The 27,993-nt window shown below is 40.8% G+C and overlaps 1 protein-coding gene across 2 annotated transcripts; it reads left to right on the forward strand.

The window, feature by feature from the left end:
• On the forward strand, positions 1–27,739 carry ITM2B (integral membrane protein 2B). Of its 2 annotated transcripts, none has more exons than XM_054829139.1 (6): positions 1–413; positions 17,820–17,948; positions 20,006–20,212; positions 22,191–22,301; positions 25,955–26,105; positions 27,014–27,739. In XM_054829139.1, the coding sequence occupies exons 1-6, from the start codon at positions 315–317 to the stop codon at positions 27,100–27,102; spliced, it is 786 nt and encodes a 261-aa protein (XP_054685114.1). In that variant the 5' UTR covers positions 1–314; the 3' UTR covers positions 27,103–27,739. The 2 variants fall into 2 exon arrangements, with proteins under 2 accessions (XP_054685114.1, XP_054685121.1); XM_054829146.1 differs by having other exon boundaries at positions 153–413; positions 20,009–20,212.
• Positions 27,740–27,993: the final 254 nt, after the last annotated feature.

Consider the following 27,993-nt stretch of genomic DNA (forward strand, 5'->3'; position numbering starts at 1 on the left):
GTGAGCTGCGGAGGACACCAGCCCAACCCCGCCGCCCTCTCACCACACCGCGCCGGGGCGGACGGAGGGCGAGACCCCGCCGTCCCCCACCTCCTCCCTTCCCTGTCAGGCACCGCCTCCTTCTCTCCCCGCCCCGCCGTAGGCCGCGGCCCGCCTCTCCTCCTCCTCCGCTGCCTGACAAGGGACGGGGGTGGCAGTCGCGGCGGCAGCGAGGGGCGGGGGGGTGACAAGGCAGGAGACAGCCCTCTAAGCTCCGCCGGCCCAGGTTCCTTCTTGTCCTCCGTCTCCTGCGTGCGGGGTGTTGAGGAGCAGCCATGGTGAAGGTGTCGTTTAACTCCGCGTTGGCGCAGAAGGAGGCGGCGAAGAAGGAGGAGGACAACAGCCAGGTGCTGATCCTGCCGCCGGACGCCAAGGTGGGGATCGGGGGACCGAGCCGCTGGGTCAGCCCGGCTGCGCGGCGGCGGGGGGCTCCGCTTGGCTCGGCTCGGCTCGGCTCGGTGGCGAGCTGCTGCGAAGGGAAGGAGAAACTCGCTGGGGACGATTTTATTCTTTATATGCTCTTCCCCCCCCGCGGCGATAAACTGCGGGCGGGCCAGCAGGGAAAGCTGCGCAGCGGTGTGCCCCGCCGCCCTCCTCAGCTCACGCTTCTAAAATGGCTGACAGGAGAACGAGCTTTAAAGCTCCGCTTCTCCCTACTTTGGGGATTTTTGCAGTGGTTTGGTTTTTATTATTTTTCTTTTAGCCCGACAGCGCTTGGACCGCGTCCAACTCGGCTTTTAAGTCGCTTTCGTCTTCTTTCTGGCGTCCCGTCCGGATCCGCGAGTCGCGGCGAGCTGAGGGACCGGCCCGGCAAGGGGCTGCCCTCGCCGGTCCACCGCGGTTAGGCGGGGACGGGCCGGCGGTGCCGAGCCGGGCTGCTCGCCCGGCTGCCCTCCCAGGCTCCCGCAGCCCGTCCCCAGCCGCTGCCCCCGGTGGGGAGGTCGGAGCGTCCCTTCGTGTGTTTGGGTCGGTCGTGGAAATAGGCTTGTGTGGAGAAAGCTGGATCGCGTCTGGGCTTCGCACCGCGTTTAATCCCCTCCGGCCGCGCGGCTAAGTCCGGCAAGCTGCTAGCCAGCTCGCAAACCTAAAATGCTTCAGGGCAAGGAGCGCTTGGCGAGGGTGAAGTTGGAGGTTTGGCCGTGTTTGTGCCGCAGCGTGTTTGCAGAGCCTGGTAATTGTGTGTTACAGCGAACTTCGCCTTGAAACTTGGACTGGTTTAAATAAAGGAACAAAGAGCTGCTTCCCCCCCGCCCCAAAACAGCACCCAAACTCCAGTCACTGTCGCCTTCGCTCCGCGTCTCCAAACAGCAACAAAGAACAAAACAGCAACGGCTTTTAAAGTTTATGAAGTGCAAAATTGCCCAGAATATAAAAGTTTTTTGGTTGCAATTTCTGTGCTCCCATAATTAAACCCCGTTTTTAATTAGGAGTAGCGTAATTTGCTCTAAGCTCTTTGAAAAGAGAATGAAAACTTGAAAAATGGCCAGCTGCACTTAAACAGCATGCTTTGCTGTTTTCATTTGCTTTCACAATCTTTTGTCCATCAGGCCTCTGGATTACCAGATTGGATCTGCAAAAGAGATAGTGTTCATTAATTTCCTAAACCTTTGTGATGAAATTCTACCTGGAAGACAGTATTTGTTGAATTCTTAGCTTGTAGTTGTGCCCCGGTGTCAGTTTTGCGGTGGTTTTGCTGGGGCCAAGTTCTTCACCAGCAGAATCCACTGTCATTTCAAAGCCAAGGGGGACCGCAAGATGTTTTCTAGTGACATCTTTCTGATACAGCAAGTGGTTAAATTTCACACGTCTGCTGAACGTACTGCATTTATAAAACTTGGACCAAAGTATTTAAGTCCTTAGAACAGTGTGCCACAACAAATGAGACAGAATCATTACTCAAATTGCCTGCAATTACAGGAAATCCGTTAGGTGATCCGTGTGCCTAGTTGTTCCTAGCAGGAGTGCTGTTCTCCAGAAGGTAATGGATTCCCCGAGCCCAACCTGAACTGTGGAGTTCCTTCCTCACCCCAGGTTTGGTGATGAGTTTTACACCGAGCACATACACAGGTCACAAACTACAAGTTCCAGAAAACGGGTTTTTCAGACTACCTTAGAATCCAGATCTGCCCTGGATGATGTTTGTTTCCAGATAGCCTACCAATTTGGGCTTGTCCTTCCTACTGCTAAACAAACAAAATACATCTGGCTAATTGTACACTGGGGAGCAAATCCTCCTGACCCTGTCCAGATACTGACGGAAGCATGTTATTTGACTATGATTTCCTTAACGCAGAGCTGTAAATTCTTGCCGCTGAGGATGAGATACAGGATCTGCCTTAACTTTGCCCAGGTCTTAATATCGCTTTTCTTGCCTAGAAATGAGACTTTATTAACCGGGTCAAAAGGTGGTCTGGTCTCACAGTAGCGACTTACAAGTTCTTGCAGTGTTATTAGGGGATAACAAGGCTTAAAACAGTCCTAAAATAGCGTGCTAGGAGCGGATGCTCTGTACAGATGAAAATTCCAAAAGCAAATGAGCACTCTTAAGGGACATCGAGCCTTTGACATTCTCCTTGACACACTTTCATCTTTCCTCAGCAGAACTGCAGACCTACACCTACTAGTGTGCAAAATTCTCTTGAATAAGCTTTTTTTGAGCTTGTTTTAGAGCATAAATAAAAGAATATCTAAGTACAGTAGCATCATCTGTAGTTTTAGTAGAAAAGGCCATGCAATCCATGCAGTATTAACAATATGGAAACAAATTATGTCATGTAGCTGTAGAGGAGTTTGGATCTTTGAGTCTGGGAGTTTATTCTCAGATCTCAGACAAAAAATGGAACTGAGGGCCATTGTAAAACTTGATACCTTTGAGGTAAGTGCAAGATACAGTCTTAGAATTTTGCCTTCTCTAATATAAATGCATTAGAAACAAATCTTTTTTCCCCCTTCCACAAGGAACTTCTACTGCCTATGCAGTTCTTTGGAGGCAACAGGAAAAATAAATGACATCTGACAAATGTGTCATTCATATCACTCCATTGCTGGAAAAGTTGTAGCTTCAAGTGAGGTTTGAAGGCAATATGAGAATGTATATGGAAGAGTGAATTCTGGTAAAAGAGGTCACATCTCCAAAACAGCATATATGGGACATTTGTTTTCCCCTCTCCGCTATCCTTAGAGACATTGTAGGACAATAAATAGATCTGGATCACAAGTGTGAACATGAAAAATATTACAACATTTTATGAAGAAGGACCTGGGAGGCATTCTGGACTTGAAGTAAATGGAAACACTTAAGAATGGAAGAGAATCAGCAGAATTACACACTCAGAAGTTTATTATCAAGAACTTCCAAGATTCGAGCAAGAGATACTATTAGTAAACCAGTTGATATTAATGAATAAAGCCAAATACTCTGAAATGTCCAGAAAATAAAGATTCATGGAATGAGCTTTTGCGCTAGGTCTTTGACAGTCTTATTCTGCTTCTTTTCCTGGCATGGTGTCATGAAGACTGCTGCTCTTGTCTGCCATCGCAGGATTACTATTACTCTGAAGTAGACAATCTTCCTTTAATTAAAGAGCATTTGCGGCAAAACTATGCTGATGATGCAGCATAGACATACTCTCATCTCACCAAAATTTGCCCAGTAATCTCTGACGCAGACACTAATAAGAAATTAATTGGGGAAGGGAGGAGAGGAAGACGAGAGAAGAGTCGGGGATTTATCACGGGAACAACAGCTTAGAAAAGCTTTTGCAGAAGGCAACGGTCTTATGCATTGGAGTATGCTACTTAAATAGGAGTTTAAAAGTCAAGAGTGCTAATCCTGTTTCTGCAAAAATCACCTGTCAGTATTAGTGCATGTTGTGAAAGTGGCTCCATACTTACTGTAGGCAACCCTTAGAACTCTGCTACTGCTGTTGGGATGATACTTCTGCGCCGTAATTCTTGGCCAAAATACATAATACTCTGAGTGAAGGTTCTCAGGCCATTGAGAATTAATTTTCCACTTGGCTCATTGTCAGTACAATAGGGTATTTTATGACCCAGTTTCCCAACAAACAATGTGTGGTATTTTAACATTTCTCCCTACAATAGATCTTTGGAGAGCCAAGAATGGTTCTGAGCATAGTTGAAGACTTCAGACATGTTGCCGAGTCCGTTCAATAGATTAAGTCTTCCCCAAAGCTCTTTGGACCCTCAGTAACTCTCAGGCAATTGCTCCCTTCTGCCGGGTCAGGTGGCGACCTTTTATTTTTCTTTTTTTTTTACCTTGAGTGCTCAGCTAAGCCCATCTTTACCACATACAGCTTTTTGCGCGGAAGCTGTGGATTCACACATATGTATCATAGCTGACCTTTGGGTAGCTGTATCTGCAGAGTTCAATGTGAAAGTGTAAATGCTAAGAATTTGAAAACCAGCAAGCTTTCTACATTTATTCCTCATGAGAACATTATTACTCCACACTCTAAAATTAATCTTTTTTTTTTTTTCCCCCAGTTTAGCTTAATCTTTTCTAAAGCATACTAAAATAGGCACTTTTAACACAGAGTAAGAGGGTCCACCTGGGAAATACTGTTCAGCAACTAATGAGCACTATTTTTTCATGTAGAAAAACCCTTAGATTTTGTGTAATTGGTGTTAGATGTTTCTGAAATAAAGGTGTTAGCTTTTCAGTTGCTGTACTCTGTGTGTAAATATATATAAATACTATATAACACCTATTTATATGCTGTATATGTTAGTATACACACTAATGAATAGTCATTGGCTTATTGTTTTGCTGTCAGGAAAGCAGGTTTTCCTACTTTGTGGGACATGTCTGTAGATTGATGTTTTGGGGTTGTCTGGTTTGGTTTTGGTTTCTTTTTTCTTGGAGCAGCTTCCTTATTCCCTTTGTAGCCTTCCTCCAGGCAAATTTTCTATAGGCCTTTCACCAGTCACCATTGGGGAAAGAGCAGTCTTTGTATTTTCCTGTATTTTCTGTGATGCAACTAGGTCATTAAACCAACCAGCTTCTGCTGTCTGTCAGAGCATTCTGAATCGAGACATGATTATTTAAAAGAGGACCAGAAGTAAAAAATCCTAGCAAACTGAATTCTCTCCCCCTTCTTCTCCCTGACTTTGCTAAGATTTTAAAGAAAAGCCACCAAACCTCAGAAAAAAACCCTCCAGTTTCAGGCACAAAGGGTACCCAGGATTCTGTTACTTATTTGGCTTTATGGTTACCTGCAAGCATAAATTTGGGGAAATTGAGTTTATGTAAATAGAATTTGTGGCAGGAGTTGTTCGTGAGGAAATCTTCCTAAGAAAAGAAGCCTTGTGGGTGATGTCATCCTCTGCATCCTTTTACATGGTGAATCTGTGCTACTGGTTAAGTAGTGCAGCTTCCTGAAAATAAGATCGCTGTGGTCTTGAGACGTTTGGCTCCTAAAGCTGTTCCGTAGAGGTTGCCAGTAATTGAGAGAACAATACTAAAAAACAAGATCTTTAAAAATTTGTGGTGCTCCTCTGAAAATCTCTTGCTATTTTGAAGGAATTTGGAATTAGAGGTTAGAAGGGTCAAAAAGTGATCTGGAAGAGGTTGTGTCATCCTCATCCCCCCAGCGATGGAAACCTGTGGGACAGAGGAGTTATGTCAGTGGTCCGTACCTCACTTCCTTTTCTGTTTCTCATCATTTCCTGACCTGAATAACAAATACAAAGCTTTGGTTGGGAAATGCAGCCATTTCCCAGAAGAATGATATTTAGTATTTCAAACAGGATGTATTCTACCAGACCTTTGTGATAACTGCTTTGTCAGTTGTTGGTATCATTTATGTTTTTGGCTGGCTGAGCAAGAGCTCATGTCCGTACATTACAGCTTATATGAATTCAGTGCAGGGATAAGCATAGAGACAGTGCAAATACTTGATATAGTTCTAAATAGTTTCTCTTTTCAGATTAACAAATTTATGAGGCCCCTTGCCCTAAAAATGTATTTGGATAACTTTTTTTTTTTTTGCTTAACATTGTCTTGTGGAAAAGTCTGTAATTAGATGAAGCTTTATGTAGTGCAATATCTAGAAAAACTACCCTGTGCTGTAATGTATTCTTAGAGTTAATGCCATAAATACTTCTCTTATGTTCACTCCTGTCTTTCTGTGCTGCAATACTCTTTTCTTTCTGCTAAGCTTCAAGAAGCTAGTTTGGATGTTAACATTGCATAGTGGTATGAAAAATACCACTTAAACAGAGGCTGTTGGAAGCAAAAGTTCTGTTCAGTGGGAAAAGCTGAAGTTAAATTAGTTCATTTCTGAAGATGTAGATCAAGATGAAATGCTGAACTTTCCTGTAAAAACAAACACTTGTAAGAAAATGTACTTGGAATCAACAGTATTGTCAAAGGAAATGGTTTAGACTCCTTCCATTATTTATTTAATCCAACATACAAATGTCTATTTCAAGAAAAATTTAATTTCAAATTATAATGTGTATTTTTTTCCTATTAACTATTTTAATGAAATGTTTACAGTTGCAAATGTAATCTAACAGTTATGGTTTTTTTAGACTCAAATAAATTTTCTTTGTTATTTGCATGGGTTTTTTCCATTTTTCTTATCAACAATTTTGATGCTAATGGTCATTTGAGGGGGGTTATAAGAATGGTAAGCGTACTTACCTCCAGTAATGTTTTCAGTTAACTCTTCTGCAGTTGCAATTTTAGAATATTTGTCAGCATTATACATATTTTCTATCCAGTATCCACTACAGGCACCAAACAGCTTACATAGAAAGAAAATAGTTCTCTCTTTGACTCTCAGGAAATATCTTTGAAAGCAAATATTGCATTTTTCAGTCCTAGTAATTTTAAATATTCTTTATTCTGTGCTTCCAAAAACATTATGACGTATTTAAAATATAAGAACTACAGCTGGGATAAGTAATTGTGTGTTCTGTTAGCTATTGCATAGATTCTTTTATTTTCCTTTTTTTTTCCTCCCCCCCCCATGCTATGATTGACAAAGGTTGGCACATTATCTGTTCTTAGTCTCCTGATCCATATGAATAATACAACCTTAATTTTCTTACTATTTATGTACTGCTTTTTATCCTCAGTGGAGATTATTTTGAATCTACAGATGAAAAGCATGCTAATTTATAAAACTCGGATATCTGTCCTAATTTTACAGATGTGGTAAACCAAAGGAATAAGATAATTAATAAGATTGAGCTCTGCAATGAAGTCAGAAATGGTTTTGCAGCAGACATCACATGGCCTAGGGTTTGGACCACAACAGACATACAGAGAGACTCCAGCTCCTGAGTGATCCATGCAGCATCTACAAGCAAGGATCCTTTGTGCAACAGCCTTACAAAATTTACCATGAGAAAAACAGCAAAGAAATATTTGCCCAACAGTTACTCTAGAGGGCATGGAAAAAATAAGTTGATATTTTGTTTGCCCTTTCCAAATAGTGTCAGTGTATGTGTGTATACAAATATTTTTATAAAGTTTATTTATTATTAAGTATATAATATATATTATTTTATATATATATATGTATATATGCACACATAAAAATAAAACCCACAGGCATTTTAAGAGTAGAGTTCCTTGAATGCAAATCCTTGGATAATTTGTGGTTGTCTTCCTCCTAGGGTTCAGCAAACTCCTGCTTTTGATGGCAGCTTTTTGCTGTTCTGACAGTAGAATGAGACGGTGGAATGTGGAAAAAGAGTACGCTGGGGAGATCATATTGGGAGGGGGTGGTGATCTCTGGGGTGCATCTTACATGAGTGCTGAATCATGAGGGTCTATTTATTTATTTATTTTAAAAGATACAGTCTGCATAGAAAACCCTTGCATTTACACATTTGAAAATGCAGTACCCTTTGCAGGATGGGAGGCTGAATGTGACTTTTTGAGGCTGCTGCACAGTGCGGTGAGTTGTCTTGCCTAAAGTTTGCAGTTTTGGGAAGTTCTCTTGCTGCCTGGTGAGGTGTTTGAACACTGGCCAGCGTCTGTGCTTCTGCAGGGTGTGATGCAGCCAGGTGCTGGGTACTGGAGTGTATGCTCCACTTCAGGCTTTGAATAGTCTAATTGCAGTGAAGCCCTTCAGATTGTTACAACAGTTTCTTCTAGAAAGAGAGCATAATTAAATGTAAGCCTTTCAAGGTCAGCTCTTCTGTGCTCATACTCCTAAGTACTACAATTAAATGCTATTCTGTATTTGCATATAGAATGGCTTCCACTCAGAGAACTCTGCTTGCTGTACAGGTACTACGCATCTTAATTCACTAATACAGGTATTAGCGAGGTACTTTTTTTTGAGGGCAGGGCTGCCATTCCAAGGGACCGCAACAGGCTACAGTAATGGGCTGAATGGAACCTCCTGATTTTCAGAAATAGCAAGTGCAAAGTCCTGTACCTGGACAGACTCACCCCTCCATCAGGGCAGGCTGGGGACCACCTAGCTGGGAGCCGCTCTCCTTGAGAAAGACCCAGGGCTCCTGGTGGACAGTCAGCTGGACATGAGTCACTGGCATCACTGAAGGCCGAGAGCTTTCCAATCCAAAAAAAAAAGACATTGACAGGCTGGTGCAAGGTCCTCCCTACGATGGTTGGGGGCTGGAGCACATGCCATGTGAGGAGTGGCCAGGAAATGGGGCTTGTTCAGCCTGGAGATGAGGTGGCTGCAGGGGGACTTCACAGCAGCCTCCCAGGACCTTACCAGTTTCTGAAGGGGGCCTACAGGAAAGCTGGAGAGGGACTGTTTATGAGGGAGTGTAGTGACAGGACAAGGGGTAATGGGTTTAAGCTGAAGGAGGCTTGATTTAGATCAGATGTTAGAAAGAAATTCTTTACTGTGAGGGTGGTGAGGCACTGGCACAGGCTGCCCAGAGGGGTTGTGGAGGCCCCCTCCCTGGAAGTGTTTAAGACCAGGCTGGATGAGGCTTTGGGCAATGTGGTCTAGTGGAGGGTGTCCCTGCCCATGGCAGGGGGTTTGGAACTAAATGATCTTTGAGGTCCCTTCCAACTCTAACCATTCTATGATTCTTTGAAAAGACAGTGGCCATAAATTTAAAAAGGAGAGCTTCCAACTGGGTATAAGCAAAATATTTTTCAGTCTGAGGAGAACCGAATGCTGAGCAGGTTGCCCAGAGAAGCTTTGAAGTGTCAGTTCTTGGAGGTTTTCAAGACCTGACTGGACAAGAGCCCTGAGCAACCTGGTCAGGCTTCAGACTCCATCTTCCTTTTGAGAAAGAAGTTGGACTAGAGACTTCCTGAGTGGTTTGTACTTTTGAGAGAAACTGAGACACGGTTTTTGTAACTTGCTTGAGATGACATACCATCTGTGGCTGAACCGGGAATAGAGTTATTAAATTCTGAGGCTCAGTGGTGCATATGTGCATGCTAATGAGATCTCTTGGGTGAAGAAGCCATCACCGCTTGGGAAAATAGCCTTGAGAGAAATCTAGGTTAAATTCACATAGCATTCCATCATACTGATGTCTGAGATTCAGGCAGTTGTAGGGAAAAAAGCAGAGAAATTTCAGACACAAGAAGTGAGCAGGATAAGGAAGAGACAGGAACTGGAACATTCAAGGTCAAAAAGGTAATTTAGTATTGATCCATTTTAAGTGGAATAGGAACCTTCTGAGTTCCTGTTTTCAAACATTGATCTAATTCAGGATAAAGTCGAGAGAAATACTTCATTTAAAGTTAGAGATTTATTTAGTGTAGTTTTTATAAGTATAGGAAATACAAGTCAATTATAAGTCAAAGAATGCAGGTGAGAAAAAGGGTTTATTTTGTCAATATGTAAAAATGAAGTCTTTTTCAAAATTGGACAGTTTAATGAAATGCCATGTCTGACATGCTGTAACCATAAAGGGTGTAGTGATTTTGTTTTCTGAAAGCAAAATGTATTCTGAAAAATGTCCCATATAACCTCTTAGGTTTAGGGTTTCTTGTTTTAAAAAAATAAACATCCCTCAGGCACCTCTTGCCAGATATCTGTGCAAGCTTTCATCTGCGTGTTTTGGTGTATGACTTGTAAACTATTGCACCAGAACACTTCTCTTTTCTTAAAATACTTGAGAAAAATAGGCGTGGAATGCAGAACAAATTTCTGTCATTTTAATTTATGAAAATGTACAGGTAAATTCATCAACATTTATATAAATATTAAAAAAAATGCTTCTACCACCTCTTCACTAGCCAAGCTTATGAAAACTTTTCATATTCAGTACAGTGGCAGTTGTAGATCTCTCTGGCTGTCAGCGGCACAAGAACTTTTGAATTCAGTGTCTAGACAGTTAAAGACAACACATTTTCCACATGTTGTAGATTTTGTTGCAGTTTCATGCTGGGGGCAAGGGTTGGGGGGGGAGAAGGCAGAAGAATCATGAAGCCCCAAAGCAAATAAAGGATGTGTGGAGCTTTGTTACTTGTCTAGCACAGACCCAGCGCTCCTGGATTTATTTTTTTTAAAATGATTCATTAATCTTCTCCATGCATGGTATTAATGTTACTTAAAAACAGTAGATGTGTGTCACAGAATGGTTCAGGTTGGAAGGGACCTTTGGAGGTCATCTGGTCCAACCCTCTGCTCAAGCAGGTTCACCTAGAGCTGGTTGCCTAGGACCATGGCTTTTGAGTATCTCCAAGGATGGAGACTCCACAACCTCCCTGCGCAACTTGTGCCAGCGCTTGGTCACCCTCACAGTAAAAAAGTATTTCCTGGTGTTCAGAAGGAATAGAAGATGGTATTAAGATCCTGTTGTGCTAATTGCTGTACAGAAAAAGAAAGGAGGGCATCCAGTGATGGGGTGAATGGTTTATCTTGTAGCGATAAGGAAGCGAGGAAATGGAAATAAGGTGTATCCAGTGCTCTGCATGTGGCAGAGACCAGAGAACTCTGCTTTGGGATGGGGAAGGATATGGGGGGCATAGACACAGGCTAAGAAGGAAATTATAGGAAGATGTGAAACCACTGGGTTTGGTGGTGAGAGAAGGGAGTTGTGGGGGATCTTGGAACTGGGCGGGGGAAAGAGGAACAATTTGGGGAACACAGTTTGAAGGAAACAGAGTAAAATACAATGTGTGGTTAGTTGTACTGTTGCTGTAGACAGCCTGGGATGAGGATAGAGCCAAAAGCTGTGCATGTGAATCACCTGAATAAAGTCCTTGCCTGGTCTACAAAGACAGAACTGTCAAGCCATTTAAATAAATGTGCTTGGTGCTTTTTTTTTTTTTTTTCTTTTTTCCACTTTCTAGTCCATGTAAGACCAAAGCTAACAATAAGAAATAATCACTCTTAACAATGCTGCTCCCAAATTTAATCAAAGCAGCAGACTAAATAGTTACAGGCTTCTTCCTTCTTTTCCCTGTCCCCTTTAATCGTTGGCTGCTATCAAGTTTTGTAATCTCTTATCTGAGAAGTTGAAGGCAGTGTTTAGGTAAATCAGGATTACTCACATCAGTTAAGAATTGCAGGATTACTTTTCCAAGACAGCTTTTTTTATTGTCCCTCTATCATGTAGCTGTGGGTGAACTGCTGATTCACATCCTTTACGTGCACTTTACAGTTGTAATTTTCCTTGACTTCCTGCAGAGAAATTGAACTCTTCGTGTTCTACCGTGTTTCTCTAGTTTGATTTCCTGCTCCCCTTTTCTTGCCTGTTTTCTCCTTTTTTGTTCTCCCTTCACCTCCATCTTTCCCAATACATGAAACTTCCTTCCTATCCACCAGCACCGATTCCCTTTTTAAGATGATCTTGAGCTGGCTGTTTATATTAATGTTTTTATTCCATCATGGTTATGAGGTTTGAACCATGAAATGAGTCATTTAACAGATACCTTATCTTTTAATAAAATACTCCCATTATTTGGTGAAAGGTAGCATTCAACTAATACAGAAATGACCTTGGACTGTGGAAATGTCTTGGAATGTATTTTCTTCTTGCTACTGGATTTTCTAGTGCTGTATAATAGATTTTGTATGTACAGTATTATTTTATAGAACATATACAGATAATTAGAAATATAAGAAGAGGTTAATAGTACCAACTGCCTCATAGATAATTCTAATTAATTAATCTCCTTGGTTATCCAAACTACGTGACTGCAGCAAGCAACACCAGAACTAAGGTCTGGTTTTTATGCTGTTCTTTAGGCAGAGAGCCTTTGGCCAGATGGACAAGTCCCCGTCCATCTTGACAGAAGAGGAACTGGCAGTGCTGCCACAGAGGGGTTGCAGTGTTCAGATATCAACTGCACATAAACAACCGTAGCTTGTTTTCAGGCTTCATCGTCTGCGTAGAAAGAATACGTCACTCCTTGTGATAAGCGAGAGATCTGTGAAGCATCTATTGTATATAGAGTCTGTTTTTCCAACTAGCAAGTTAAAAGATCATTGTACTTAAAATTTAAATTTAATTTCATTAGGAAGCATAAAATTGCTGCTTGAGAGGCAGATCAGTATGATGGCCTTCCAGATTCGCAGCATCTGCCAAGTGAGGAGTCTTGCAAAAGCCTGCCTTAATTTCCCATCTGCAATAAGTAATAAATAGAATATCAGGCTTGGAGCAGTCTTCAGGCAGGAATACCATGAGAGGAATGCAGAGCTCTTTCTAAATTGAGTTCTTTTTAAATTGACTATCTTTTGGGAGGATTTTCTACAGATGTCAGATTTACAAGTCAGAGCAGGTGAGCCTGACCAACAGAATTCAGTTTATACAGCCATTGGTCAGTATTTTATTTCAAGACTTTTTAGCCTCCCTCATTAAAAAACACTTTTAGGGAGTCGTCATTAACTTCTCTTCTTCCCATTCCACTGATTAAAGCTGCAGTTGGTCAATATTTGCCTTTAGGAAGCTCAGTCTGCCCCACTGCATTCTGTCCATCCATGTGAGCTAACTGGCACGCAAAGGAACTCAGAGGAAAACTGTTCTGAGCAGCTTCCAAACAGTTCTACCTACATTAATTGTAAGCTTTTATATGTGTGTGTGTGTACATATATATATACACACACACATACATATATTACATGTTATTCTCAGATGCATAATTACGGATGGTTTGTGTATTACGCTGCAGACTTTTTTAGTAATATTTGTAATATTCAGTAATACTCTGCATCTGGTTTCTCTGTGGATCAAAGACTGCGTGTCAGTTCTGAAAGATATTTCCCCCTCTCAAAATTATTTTTATTGCTAGCGTATCTATTTTTAAATTTGGGCCATATCTTTTGCATAGGTGTACAACAGTCATACAGTATTCTGGACGCTCCACAGCATATACAAGCACATCCATTGTATCTGGTTTAAGTAGATTCTTACCTAATTGATTCATATGATTTTTTTTAAATCATATGCTGGATATATATTTAATTTCTGCAAAGGAACAGGGTCTGATAATCTCACTCATTTTAACATGAACTAGACATACGCCTTGGAAGTTTTTAGACTGCTTTACTTTCATAATGTTAAAGCAATTATATTCCACTATGTACAAAAAGCCACAAGGGGAAAATCTAAGTAATTGCCAAGTCTAATTAGACACATTTGTGGCTCAGTATTGAAGTTTCTTAGAAGAATTTTGTGATGTTAACCCAAACATGAATTTGGTGCTTCTGAAATTCTGCATTTATTTAAAGAAAAAAAAAAGTAGCATTAAAATCAAACTGAAAATAGCAAGAGAATATATGGCTAGTAGCCATTAATAACTGGTAATGTTTGCAGATTTTGAGGTTATTAGCTTTTTTTTCTTTCAATCCACTCCAGAACAGTTAATGCTAATTGTCATAAATATGTTCTTTTGAAGATCTCTCTGTAATTGAGAGGTGCTTTAGTAAATAGTTTGTGGTATCATTTGTCCGTCTCCAAAGTGTTTCATGGTTCCAGTCACAAGGCAGAGTGCAGCTTTATGTTAGCTGCTGCGGTCACTGATGAAGGGATCTTTACTAAAAACTGCAATCATCTTGCAGCTTCTTTGTGAGAAGAAGACAGATTTGAATCTTGCCAATCTCAAATAATAGAGACTTTAATGCTTCTCATTTTCTATCTACAGGAAAATTGTTCCTGCAGAGCTTGAAGCTATTCAGGTTGGGAATTTCTGAACCGTTTAATTTTAACACTGGAGGATTTAGTGTACAAGTGGCAGAGAGATGCTTCTGTTTCATGTCTTGTCCATGGGAAATAGGCTAATCAAATGTTTTCCAATTAGAACAATCAGCTCATCAAGGGAAACAAGCCAGTATCGGGCTTGCATCCAGTTCCTCCTAAGGCATTTTGCATCAGAGAAGATTAGTTCTGTGGCATCATCATAAGGTTGAGGATTCACCAGGGAGTTGAAAGTACACGGGGCAGGGATGAAGCAGAAGAGGGGAAAGGAAAGGACCATAACAGCAATGATTAATCATTGCTGCTCGCAAAAGTAGAGAGGCATATTTTTAGAGGTCAATCTTCACCTCACATATATGCTGCTTTCTTTTGTCAGATACCTCTGGCAGTGGAAAGCTGACCTAGAGAAAAATCAGTCAGTGAGGCTGCAATCTCATGTGCTCTGGCTTCAGAAGCCAGCGCTGCTGTCTGGGAACAAAGTGCAGTCCTAACTATGTGGGGAGAGGTGCTAATTCAGCACTGTTCCTCTTCGTGGGGATTCGCTTTCACTTCATGTTTTTTCTTTCAGGACATCAGTCACCTGAAAGGAGGGTGAGCATCCATCACACTTTCTTCTCTTGCAGTGCCGAGGGTCAGATTTATATAGCGAAGGATGAATTATTCTTTTGGGTCAATTCACCCCAAACTAAGCTGTCATAGAAACAATACAAAAGCTTAGCCAGCTTAGCTTCGGGACAGCTACTAATATGAGTATAATTTAGCTTCAGTAGGTTATTTAAAATATTTTAATTTAAGGTGGTTTAAACTGCTAGATGGTGTACTTCGTTTTCATATTCAGAAGAGAAAATAAATTCTGTGTTCTCCTTCAGCAACATCAACTGTTTTCAGTGTTAGCCAATGCTTGTGGTTCCTCTGTACTGAAATGCAATACTTCCATGCACTGTCCTAAGCAAGATGCTAAACTGAGCTTGAACTCTTGCTCTAAATTCGATGTGCCATTTTTACTAGGCTATGGACAAATCGATGCAATAGGCATCTACAAATACAGAATATGTTACTGTGCCACCATTAGGGATGCCTTCAGAAATAATAATGGTCACATTTAGCTGCTGGTAGAGGATTAAAGAGTTGCATTAAATGTATTGTTTACATCTGTCATCTTGTATATCAAAACAAAATTATTTTGGGTGGAATACTGATAAACTTGTCCTTCAGGTTCCTCCTAGTGTAAAAGTTAGTAAAAGTTACTTTCTTTTTTTCTATTTTTGTAGCCTGCGCAAAATTTATTTGACATTAATCCCCATTTGCAGGTAGGTGCTCACACTGTGTATGCCTTCCACACCGTTTCCCAGATGCATATTTTGTGAATCTTTCTGAACTTACAGAAAGATGTAAGAATGGAAGAGGCAGTCATTCCACTAATTCTGCTTGGAGTTAAAAAAGGAGGGGAAGTGGAATAAAAGCAGCAATGGGAAAGAATAAAGACACTCTTTATATTCTTCACTAGGGAATATTTTGGCATTGTGTCCCAGAGCCAGCTTGCCAGCTGTTTTTCTGACATTAACTTACAACAGTTGAAATGACAGCTGTTTTAAAAAGTTTCAATTGTGTGTCCTTTATACTTTGAAATATCTAGGGAGATAGTTACCTAATGATATGGGGCAACATAAAAATAAAAATCCTTGGTTTACCTGGTTTAGATTTATAATTGGGATGATTTATAGAAGAATCCACAGTGAATCTTAACCTGACCTGAAAGTTAATTAGATTACCATGGGTATTATGTTCTATTCACAGTCTTTGCAAACAACCAGGTTAAAAACTACACAGTTAGTAATCCTGTAATTCTTTACACTGGACTCCTTAAATAATTAGTAATGTAAAAACTTTAAAAAGATGTTACTGGTCTTTCCATTCTGCTTTTTCAGTCCATGGCAACTGTTTTCTAGCCACTCTCACTTTGCCTTGTAATGTATCCCAGAAACATTGGTTGGAAGGGGCCTCTGGAAGTCATCTGGTCCAGCCTCCCTTTAGAAACAGGATGGTTGCCAAAGCAAGATCAGCCATGGCTTTGCCTAGCTGAGTCTTGAAATCCTCCAAAGGTGGAGATTGCACAATGTGATTTACTGTGGTAGTTTGCAAGGTAACGTAAAACAAAATCCATGAAATATCTTCGGTTTGACTCTAAATATTTCCTAATCAGATTTTGGCAGCCGTTGCCTGGCAGAGAAGCTGCATTGCCACTTCTATATGAAAGATAATTGCAGCGTACTGTAAAGGTGGGTTTCACATCACCTAATTTTAGCTACATATTGAAGTAGGTACCTAGTTTGTTAACCACGGAATTTCCTTCTATAATCAGTGAAAGGGAGTAAGTCCCTCCAAAAGACTACTTCTGCCTCTCAGGGAAGATTGGGTGAGTCATTCTCAGGAAGCGCCTCTTTCTCCCCACCATCTGCAGGGTGGGTCCCCTCTCCATTTGGTGTCAGAGTTGCTTAGGTGGCTTCAGCCAGATGAGAGGAATTCCTTCCCAAGCGGGCCAAGGCAGCATGGGGACTACAGCCACAACTTTGTTCAAGTGAGAAATCATCCTAATTAGCAAATACTGCAAAAAACCCATATGAGGCAGAACGTTGACTGACAACCATAGCTGTCAGTGCCTTCTCAAGCACTTCCCTCATGCTCTTTCTCCATTTTCTGATTTGGGGGTTTTTGTTTATTTGACTGTCATGATTTTGCCCTGGTCATCATTCTACCCTATTGTTTTTTTGGTTGCAAAGGGGTAATGAATTGCTTTGTATTTATTTGAATTCTGATATTTTCCCAGGATTATCATGGCTTGGAAGAGGGTGACTCAAAGATTTTTATTTTTTTTTCTTCATGTGAGTTATGCAAACACTTGGGGGAGGAAAGAACATTGTGATGTGGCTGATAGAGGAAAGATTTTGCAAGCAGCAGTTTATTGCTTAGGATGCCTGCAGGGACTGCATGGCTATGCAAACTAATGCCCCAAAGGGGAAACATCTTGTCATTCCTTTAGTGTAACATGCACAGCAGATAGGGTGAGGCACGGCCAGCACTGTCTTAGAGCAGAAAGCTTCCTTAGCTACAACTTCCATCTTTTTTTCATTCCCACTCTTATTATTCTGCCAGCAAAGGGGTGGAAAAGTCTCTTTCTTCCTGATGGAACAGTATAGGAAAGCATATATTTTGCTCTTCTTACTACCTTTGATCTTTTGTTGGTTCTTCAGGTTCGCTTAAATTGCATGTACCAAGATAAAAAAGAATCTACCTTTGTGAATTTACTTCCTCAGTGTGCTGTTGTTGCATGGAGGTGGCCTGAGAACAGATGTTTTTCTGTCTGCAATCTGTTAAGTGGCTCACTGTGTGTTATTATGTGTATCGGGAGATTTTGTTATATTTTTCTCTTACTTAAGTCTACTGATTTAGTCAGTCACGATGGCATTCAAAGTGACTGTTAGTACAAGTTTTCCTAAACCTCAACTGAAATAGGTCTGGTTTAAATATGTTTCCAAACAATTGTGCTATAGTGCGTATAGCCTTTTCTGATGGATGCAATGTTTGTACTTGCTGGGCCTGAAGGATCTGCTGTCATACGTGCCTTGGGAACACTGTGTTGAAGGTCTCTCTCTGATGCATTGCAGGACCCCGAGGATGCTGTGCCTGTTGGGCAGAGGAGAGCCTGGTGCTGGTGCATGTGCTTCGGATTGGCCTTTATGCTGGCTGGTGTGATCCTGGGTGGTGCCTATCTGTACAAATATTTTGCATTCCAGGTAAGTCAAATACATTTTGTTATGGGAGGGTTGCGTTTTTCTCCATTATGTTTTATGTTTAGAAGAGGGAAGAGGAGCAACAGACTAAACCAAATAGCCTTGCTGCTCCCATTTTTATCTTTCTAAACCTTCAGCTTTTCTAAAGGCAAAGTGTATGGCTTGCTCTGAAGTTACCTATCAGCAGAGGAGGGCAGGAGCGAAACTGGCAAATAAAAGGGAGCAGCACTTTTGAGAACCTTACTTTGCAGAGAAAGGATTATATCTAAATAGGACTTGGGTTTAGGAACCCCAGTGGTGTCCCAGATTTTCAACTGCTCACTCTCCTGTTCCGCAGTGCTAAATACTGGAAGTAGATTAACCCCTTGAAAGCCTCCTTGTTTGACCCCAGATTTCCTAGAGGCATGCAGTACTGCTAAGGCACAGGAAAGGGACTGCTTGTCAAAGCAGTGCAGTGCCTCTCCTCCTTCCTAGCTTCCACAGGGATAAGAAAAACAGGCCCTTCAGGGGACTTGGAAGAAGCACAGTCAACGTGGTTAAACATGCGCTGTCAAGTCTAATCCATACTGACAAGATTAGACCTCTGACAAAATGTATTTTCAGTCTTTAACAAATGGCACCGCTGCAGGAGGAGCCCTGTGAAGACAGTGGTGCCAGGGAAGCGGAGCATTTACCTGAAACACAGGAGATCCAAGCTAAATGTCTTCCTTGGGGGGAGTTGTCGCTGAGCAGTGGTGGATGTGCTGGGTTGTTGCCCAAGTGGTGCAAGCACACCCTTCATCCTTCAGAAACTGCTGGGGTTGCAAGATTCACAGGATTGGAAAGGGAGAGTATAAGCAAAACGTGAATCCCTGTAGCCCAACGGTTACTGCACATAATTATAAGGTAGAAATTCTGTGTTCTTGTCCCTGCTACCAGGATTATTTCCCCCCCCCCGCCCTTATTTTGGTAGCTGGTAATGTGGAAGGCAAAGTGATTAAATATGAGAAATTCTAGCTGAACTTGCAATTTATAGTCTCTGGCTATCACGTTAGCCTCATTTATAGGGGAGCAGTAGTGTTGCAAATGATGCTTAAGCAGCATAGTGTGACTTGGTGGATTAGAAGCTCAGAGCAGCTGAAGGCCTGCTATATTGCTAACGCGTGTTTCATCCGTGCTTAGCACCGCAGCGCTCCACCTTTGACATGCCAGCTAGCCAAAATTTAAAGTGCCGTTTAATTCAAACCTGTGACTTGTTCATCAGTGAGATCTGGGTTGAAGGAAGCTAACATTGCACTGAAGACATTTTCAATGTAAAACTTTAAATTGATGGCACGTGCATATGCATAAGTTTTATGTTTCTAAAACTGTTTGGCCTATAAATTTGGTATATGACTTCCTCTGATTCAGGAGTTTATTGTACACTTCACTTAGGTAACTGCCATGCGTACTGTGACAGAAGGACACAAATTGATTGTTTTAATTTCTTTTTATTACCTTTTTGTCTTTTGAAACTCTTCAAAACAAAAAATAATTTATTTTAGAAACTGACTTTCAAAACTCCTGAAGCCCTGCAAATAATTGAGGTTGGAAGGAAGCTCTTGAAGTCATCTGGTCCAACCCCCTGCTGCAAGCAGCACCAAATTCAGAATTAAACTTGCTTTTTAAAAGTGATTTGGATGATCAGTTTCAATGTCTTAAATTGAAATTACTGACTGCAGTTAAATCATAATTTTATAATAATATGCATGCATATAGGCATAGGAACTTCATTGTCCTTCTAAAAATAAGATGCAATGTGCCACAGATAGTGGATGCAAAATAGATTAGATTTTAAGAACGTGCTTTTGGGATCCTGTTTTCCTTGAATTCAAGGGAAGGACTCCCTCTGGGTTCAGTACAATCAAGGTTTTATCCATGGTCCTGTTGTAGATAGCGACTGTCTCCTACTTTGGTGTATGAATCAAATTAAAGGGAAAACATTTCATCTAGTTTGACAAGTTTTTCTTCTCCGCAGTGCTTTGAGAATATTAGTTTTAAACTTCTAACAAAACTACTGATGTTTTGTTCACTATTTTTAGCAGGGTGGTGTGTATTTCTGTGGAATAAAGTACATTGAAGATGGCTTGAGTTTACCTGAGCCTGGGGCAGAGGCTCAGAGCGCTCGCTACCACACGATTGAGCAAAATATTCAGATCCTGGAGGAGGAAGACGTTGAGTTTATAAGCGTGCCAGTCCCTGAGTTTGCTGATAGCGATCCTGCTGATATCGTCCATGACTTCCACCGGGTAAGAAATATTTCTGAAGAAGCTGAAAGCATTTAAAACTTGAAAAATGTTCCCCCTCAGTCATCCTGATAAATGTACTCCCTAATTATTGTGGTGGGGGAAAGCGGAGGGTGGAGGAGGCAGCAGAAACGTTTTCATCAGCAGCAGGCTGCAAGCAATTATTAACCGGGCATACAAAGTACAGCGTTATACAATCATTATGAGGTAGTATGTAAACCACAATTTGCAAATACAGTTCTGTTTTTAGAAAGGGAAAAATCTTAGAGCTATTTCCTTTCTGTAGTATGAGGAAGTAAAGAGAATATAGTTCTGGCTGTACTAAGTCCACCAAGCCAGAATTTGACCAACTGCAGTGGTGCCAAGGGAAGTTTGGCTGCCATAGCTTTGACCTCAACTTGCAGGGGCCGGTTGCATCTGACGTCACTAGGTGTGTTCAAGCACCCCCAGAGGTGCTCTCCTAGCGTGGCTCAAAAGCCCTGATGCAGCAGCAGGAAGGGAGTGAAGCGACCAGCTGACCGACTGTGGAAGAGAGCTCGTTTTCCAGATGCCACAGGAAGCCTAAAGGCACTGGATTAGGGTATCAAAGCGCTTTTAGCCATTTCTTCCTTTTTTGTAGAAACAACTTTGATTGATAGGAATCACTGTAATAAATTTTTGCTAAGGCAGTTGACAGGCCTACAGCTCGTGGTATTAACAACAGCTGTAAAACAATTAGAAGCCCTTCTTTTCTGTGTCAGCCTGATGGAAGCTGTCTGATAGTGATGAAATGTTCTACAGCTGGTTTTCAGGAAGCTAAATTTCTTTGAACATTTGAAGACTTCACTGAACAGCTTTTTTTAAGCAAGGCTGAAAAAGAAGAATAGGGAAGCGTCCTATTTTTTTTGTGCAAACTTCAGAATTTAAAGTTTTCCAGGCAAAATGACTGCTATCTATCAAATATTCATAACCAGATTTGGAGGAAAACATTGCTTGCTCAAACTATATAATTTAAAAATATTCCTGAATGTATTTAGGGAGCTTCTGGTGAGAGTTAGAGCAAAGTCTCTAAAGAGGGAAAACCAGGAAAAAAAAAAAAGGCAGTATGTAAGAAGTGAATAGGAACAATATAATACTAGAAATTTACTTTTGATTTAATGGGTTAAAGGCTTTGCTCTAAAGGTCAGTGCAAGGATCATTTGCCATAGGCACAGCATTTACTCCCATGTAATGAGATTAGTTGCACTGATGATTGCTGTCCTGGTACTATTTTGACTGTTGGACTCTCGGTGCTTGGTATTTTATATACGTCTGCAGCCGTAGAGCTTTCAGCAGCTTGAGATGATGTCTTCTTTAGCAAGAACAGATGGAGTAAAACACAGCTCAGTGAACAGAGCCATAGGATTCATCAGGATAATTCCCTGGGGTTTTATGTCTCTGGTTTTATCAAATAATGGCAAATATTGCAGTTCAGGTGCTATAAAGATACGTCAGCTATGAATAATCATTAACACTTCAAGTGAATAGTATTTTTGAAAATAAAAGGATTTTTGTTGTATTATCTGTAACAGTATTTATTTCCTTCTGTATTTTGTGCTTACCAGCAGCATTTCCCCTTTACACTATAAAAATACAGAAGTGTGGAGATTAGAGCAGGGTTTTTCCCCTGTTGTTTCAAAATACAGGCATGAGGAATAAGTGAATACTGTACTTGATCCCATAACAGCTCAGATACACCTTTGTAATTTCATTACTGTAGTGCCTTTCAGCTGCTTATTGCCTGCTGCCTTGCACAAATCCCTGTCACAGATTTAAACTCTCATCAAGACTGGCTTGTATTTCTGCATTTACTACCTTCAAATTGGAGTTTTTTGGACATACTTCATAGTGAACAAAACAATAATTTGAAGAACAACATGAAGCAATAGCAGTTTAGCAAAGTCTGTATGTGAATTTTCCGATGTTCTCGTTATTTTGATTAAAATAATTATTTCCTCAACAGAGACTCACTGCCTATCTTGACCTTAGCTTGGATAAGTGCTATGTGATTCCTCTGAACACTTCAGTTGTTATGCCACCAAAAAATTTCCTGGAGCTGCTCATCAACATCAAGGTATGGTTAAATCGTAAGTAATTTGTTCTTAGGACAGAAAAAAAGGAGAATTTATTTCCCCCTTTTTTTTTCCCCCAGAACTTTGACATCCACATAAGGTGCATGTGTTAGGAAGTTAACTGATCACTAGAGATCTTTGCAAAGAGAGAAGAAAATGTACAACCTTCTTAGTTAATTAACTACAGTCATGAAGAAATTATTAATTCAGAGGAAGACAAACCTGATTTCACTCTTCGATGCTACAAATTTGATTGACAAAATTGTGTAGATGTGGCGTACCTACACTCTTTGATAGTAGTCTATGTGTTTTTTAATTTGTAATCCATTGTGACTAAAGTTGCCATAAAACATTTACTGGGAAATCCTTTTAACGTGGGCATTGTTTAAAGCATAGGTCCCTGGTACTTTGAACTGATCCAGTGGCTTGAGGGTGATACACGTGAGGTGTGTTGGATCCCCTGTGCATGCTCAGGGAAATTAGATGTGGCTCTAGGTGTGATGGATGCGAGTTCATGAGGCTTCCAGCAGCCTTAAGATGGATCTTCCTATTTCCATGGACGTTTCGAAAGAGTGATCAGGCTTTGGGCTGTATGATTAGCAAAGCCTGCTTGAGCAAGAGGGGTTTTAGTGTAGCCAGATTCCTGGTTCTGTGAGCACCAGACCTTCAGAACAAGATTCAGCGTCCTTAAAACCAAGAACCCTGGAAAGGACAGATACCACAATCGCTGAACAACTGAACATGAGTTTTCAGTATAATGTTATGGCAACTCCTAATCGCTTCCCACCAGGTCTGATAATTGAACACTGCTGCCTGGCCACTGGTGCTGTTGCTGGCTGGCTTGTCACCACCACAGGGACACACAGTTCTGTTCGTAGCAGTAACTGAGTGAACGTAATGGCCTGTGAAATTGAGGAGGCCAAAGTAGATAATCAATGGGGTCTCTAACTAATTTAATATGAATTGTCTTTATCTGTTTTTTCCCCCTAACTCTTATATATGTATGCTTTTACTGCAGATTTAAATAGTATTTACCCTGGTTTTCAGCCTTGTGGTTTCTTTACAGAACAGTAAAACGCTTAGGGTGGGGAAGAGAGCTGATAAGCTAACTTGTGTCTAAGATTTGGGGAGGGTGTTTTAAGTGTTATTTTAGTGGACTTTTATAACTTCAGAATTGTTAATATCATCTTTGGGTTTGCATCTTTCAAACAAGGCTTTGGAATTAGGACTCCAGGAACCATTTTAGCCATTTCTGAGTGTATATAGATAAATTTAACGTGAAAAATGACTTCACAAGTAAATCCTCTGTTGCTTTTTAGCTGCCTATTTTGAGACTGGCTATTTAACCACACTTTCATTTCCTGTACATAAAGATGAGGTGGTGTCTGTAAAGCCCAGTGACACCATATTTTTTTACTTTGTGCATACCATTCTGTTTCTATTTTTAGTTCACACAAATTCCACTATTAAAATCTGTTAATTTCCTAGTTTGTCATTGGTACTAAATCAAACGCACTTGGTTTACAAGTAAGAGGGTAACCAGGCATCACGCACTTAATTGAAAATCTGTGCAAAAGCAAACTGTTTCGAGCATTGTCCCCAACAGTGAGTGCCCTAATTTTATGAGACATCTGTTTAATTCTCATTGTATTAACAAAAAGCTGTGGGCATTTGATGTCTCAGAAAATCAGGCTAAATGTTTTGTAACAGAAATTTGAGAAACTATTCTGCAGATGCACAAAGTGAGTAAATTTCTGTTCACTGTCCTGCAGTCAGACTGGTTGCACAAGGAAAAAAATGTATTTCTTTAAAATGAGCTCTGAATGCATGCAGAGGGCATTTTATGAAAATGGCGGTGGTCTGGGCTGTTTTGTTTTTTAAATAAAGCCGTAATTTTAGCCTAAAGAACCACATTTCTGTATATTGATACAGTTTGCTTAAATATGCAGACAGTGAAAGGCCTCCCTTCCTTGGGAAACAAGGCTGAAACTCAGGTCTATTTGTTCATCCACCTCGTTCCCATTATTGGGCCAATTTTAGCCGTATGTGATGCACAGGATGTCTCAAAGACGATGATGACATTTGTGGCTATGCTGAGTTCCGGTGCTGGGTAATTGCTCCTGCAGCAGCTGAGCAGAGGAGATTCCAGCACTGAGCTCCCCCTGCTCCTGTGCCCCCCTGGGAGGACCAAGAAGGCCGGGTCTGGGAGCAAGGGGAACTGGGAGGTCCAGGGAGGTCCCATGGTTTGGAGGACACGGCCCCAGGAGTGTCGTCGCAGGCTGCCCCAAATCCTCCACACTGCTGCCTACCACCCTGCCCATGCCCTGCGTTGCTGCTTTGCTCTGGGGCTCCCTCAGGGCTTTTTCCTGAAATTCGAGAGACCAGGGGTTAAGATACAGTAATTTACAGTGATTTAATTACCAAATAATGAGTGGGATAATTTGGGAGTGTGAAGTCTTCCACGCTATTACTTAAAGAAAAAAAAAACTGCTGTTGTTTTCCTCAACAGTGTGCTGAAGAAAATTTTCATAATTCGAAGTGAATTTAATACAGTCCTTTCTTTCTTTACTGAAAAGAATAGCATTTAATCAGGATCTCAACATGTCTCTTGGACTGAAAAGACAGTCTTGTTTTGCAATGGAAATTTCAAGTTGTTTATTGTCAATAAAAAATACAGTGATAGTTTGCCACAGAAACTGAATTTGTTTCCATAATAAGTTATCATTTTATTTTTAGAAAGCAAGCAACACCTTCTCTACTGCCATGAATAAGAATCACACTAACAGGATTTCTTAAATAAAGTAATATTTCAAAAAAGCTGATGATTATTTACCAGTGGCAGTATTAGGAAATCGGCTGATAGCTAAGCATGTGCATTTTCAGTTGTGTACAGCGAGGTGTGCACAGAACTGGATTCCTCTGTCATTTCAGGTGTGGCAAAATAACACTGCAGGGACTAGAAAAGGCTCAGGAAGCCTTTGCATGTCCTCATGGCTCTTCCTTTTTCAGTATATTGCCTTAAACCACCTGATAATACCACCATGGCTTTCTACTACCTCTCTGTATAACAAATTGTGGGAGTCGCCATAATAACTTAGGGGGCTGGACGGTCTCGTCTTGCGTTTGGCTTGAGAGTTGTGTCCCACGCTGTGAATCTGTTTAAGGCTTCCCAAACTCTGTGGACTGAAGCTGGAGTATACCACAGCTGGCGTGCCTCGTCAGCAGGAGCAGGTAGAGCATGCTCCGTGTAGAGCGTGCCTCTGCCAACCCGTTTGGGAGTGGTTCCCACTGAGGTCTGTTGGGCTGTTGTTAATTAAGTGAAAATTTTGGATGAGAAGTGCAGGACTGATCCGTGACAGTGAGTGCTTCTGGAAGGAAACATATCTTCTCTCTGACTGTAGCAGGAGAGCAGTGGACAGACGCACCAGTGGGAGTTCTGTGACCTTTTTGAATATAATCGTTAACATATTTCTGTAGTGCAGTGCAGTCATGTTTGCACATTTAGAATAAAATTCTGTGGGTAATACATATTTTGAAAGAACTCAAAGAAGATATGTCACAGCTGTGTTAAAGAAACACATTGCAAAGTGTTTCTTGTGTACTTAGACCACAAAGAGATGGCTTTTGACAGAGCTGTTATATTTTTGTTCAACAGGCTGGAACATATTTGCCTCAGTCCTATTTGATTCATGAACAGATGATTGTTACTGATCGCATTGAAAATGTGGATCAGCTGGGATTCTTTATTTACCGCCTCTGCCGTGGCAAGGAAACCTATAAACTACAGCGCAAAGAAGCCATGAAAGGTAAATGTTCCTCCTGCAATCTTTTGTGTTGGCAGAAAGTTCAGTGCCGCTTGAGTTCAATAAATAGGCTTGATTGTGTTTTGAAAGGAATGGCTTTTATTAAAGCAAGGGTTGCTTATTGCAGTAATAAGCAGAATTGTAGATATTTTCTGTGTAGGTATGGAAATAAGTAATTTTATTGTGCAAAAGTGCTCAAGGCCCCAGTGAGCCAGGAGCTGCTAAACTGTGTGTGTGTGCATGGGTATGTTTTCTGGGGTTCAGGCTTTCATCGATGCTTTTTGTCGATTTTGTTTCTTGACTCACTCCCTCAAAACCAAAAATCCTTTAATATATGAGAAGCCATAGCCGTCTCACATTTAGAACAACATTTAAAAATGAAAAGGTCTTAATAGCAAAATGCAATTCAAAATTCAGTATGTCGATCTTGTGGTAATAAATGATGAGCATAGGTTGGCAGCGAGCATTAGCTTGACTAAAATTTGGTTAAATTCTGTCTTTCCCTGATTCTTAGATGTTGTTTAAATACTACTAGTCCACTCTTTTTTGCCTATAGTGGTTTATTCCTTTGCTGTTACCTCTCTCACGTCCCCATCATTTTTACAGATGCACAGAGGGAGATTGAGAACTGATCTGGGTTAAAACTAGCCAGTGGGGGGGGAGTTGGCAGGTTGGTTTTAACTAAACCAGTACTGCGATTTGGTTCACCACCCCTTCAGGATCGTTGCCGGCTTAGTGATTTTCCAAGAATGAATGTGTGCCTATGTGTGTTTCCTCGGAGAGGGGGGTCGAGAAAAGATGGTTCCGACTTCTGTGACATATTATTATAGTAAATGTAAAAGTATTATGTCTGTGCTGTACCTCACCCCCTCTTCTGTTTACCATCCATTGTTCTTTCCTAACACAAACAGGAATTCAGAAGCGTGAAGCCGTCAATTGCCGAAAGATTCGACACTTTGAGAACAGGTTTGCTATGGAAACACTCATCTGTGAACAGTAATGAGGAGTATTGCTCTTACAGGAGACTTAAAAACTACAGTATGACCCCACCCTTTGTATTGTGTGCAGTGATTATTTTTTAAAATCTTCTTTTATGTAAGTAGTGCGCAGGGCTTTATTGCTGAACACCTTCCATACTTTTCATCTCATGATACACGTAAAATCAATATGGTTTAGTTTTTTCCTTATTTTCAGGTGTGGTGTTCTTCTTATATTTGAATAGCAATTGTATAAAGACTTAGTTGCTAGTGCATTTCATGTGATGAATCTTGAATACTACGAAGAAGAGAAAGTCTTCGAAATATCCACCGTTTTTAATTAAGTAAAATTGAAGAGAATTATTAATGTACAAATGGACTGCAAGAGCTACTTCTAACTGTAATATTACCTGCTATATAGTTTGTTACAGCATATAGACAAACCTGTATTTGACCCTCCCTAACAAAGTGCAATTTGTTTGTTTTTAAAATACTGTCATATTTACCTTTTTAGATTGATTTCTGACTTGATGTTTTAAAATGGCAAGTGTTTGCTGTAACAATCTTTTAGAAAATTAAGAAGTAACTTATGTTACTAACTTGTATATAATCCATGTATGTGCAATGGAAAATAAATCTTACAAACCTGTTTGTCTAAAAGTCTTGTGTTTTCTTTTGCTATTACTGGGGGTGTTTTTTACAGTTAAATTTAAAGTTAAAATTAATGCTTTTTACCTGCAGTGGTATTTTTAAAAGCGAGAAGATAAAATGGAATAGGTGATGGTTGAGAAATGAAATATGAACAGAGAAGCCCGCTTTTGTCTTCCTTTTTCATTTAAAGGCAATATTGTACTGCTTGCTTAAATTCTGGGTTGGTATTTCCACAATACATACAATCAGAGTGGAGATCCAAA

This window comes from Grus americana, chromosome 1 (genome assembly GCF_028858705.1).
Source record: "Grus americana isolate bGruAme1 chromosome 1, bGruAme1.mat, whole genome shotgun sequence".
NCBI classification, from domain to species: domain Eukaryota; kingdom Metazoa; phylum Chordata; class Aves; order Gruiformes; family Gruidae; genus Grus; species Grus americana.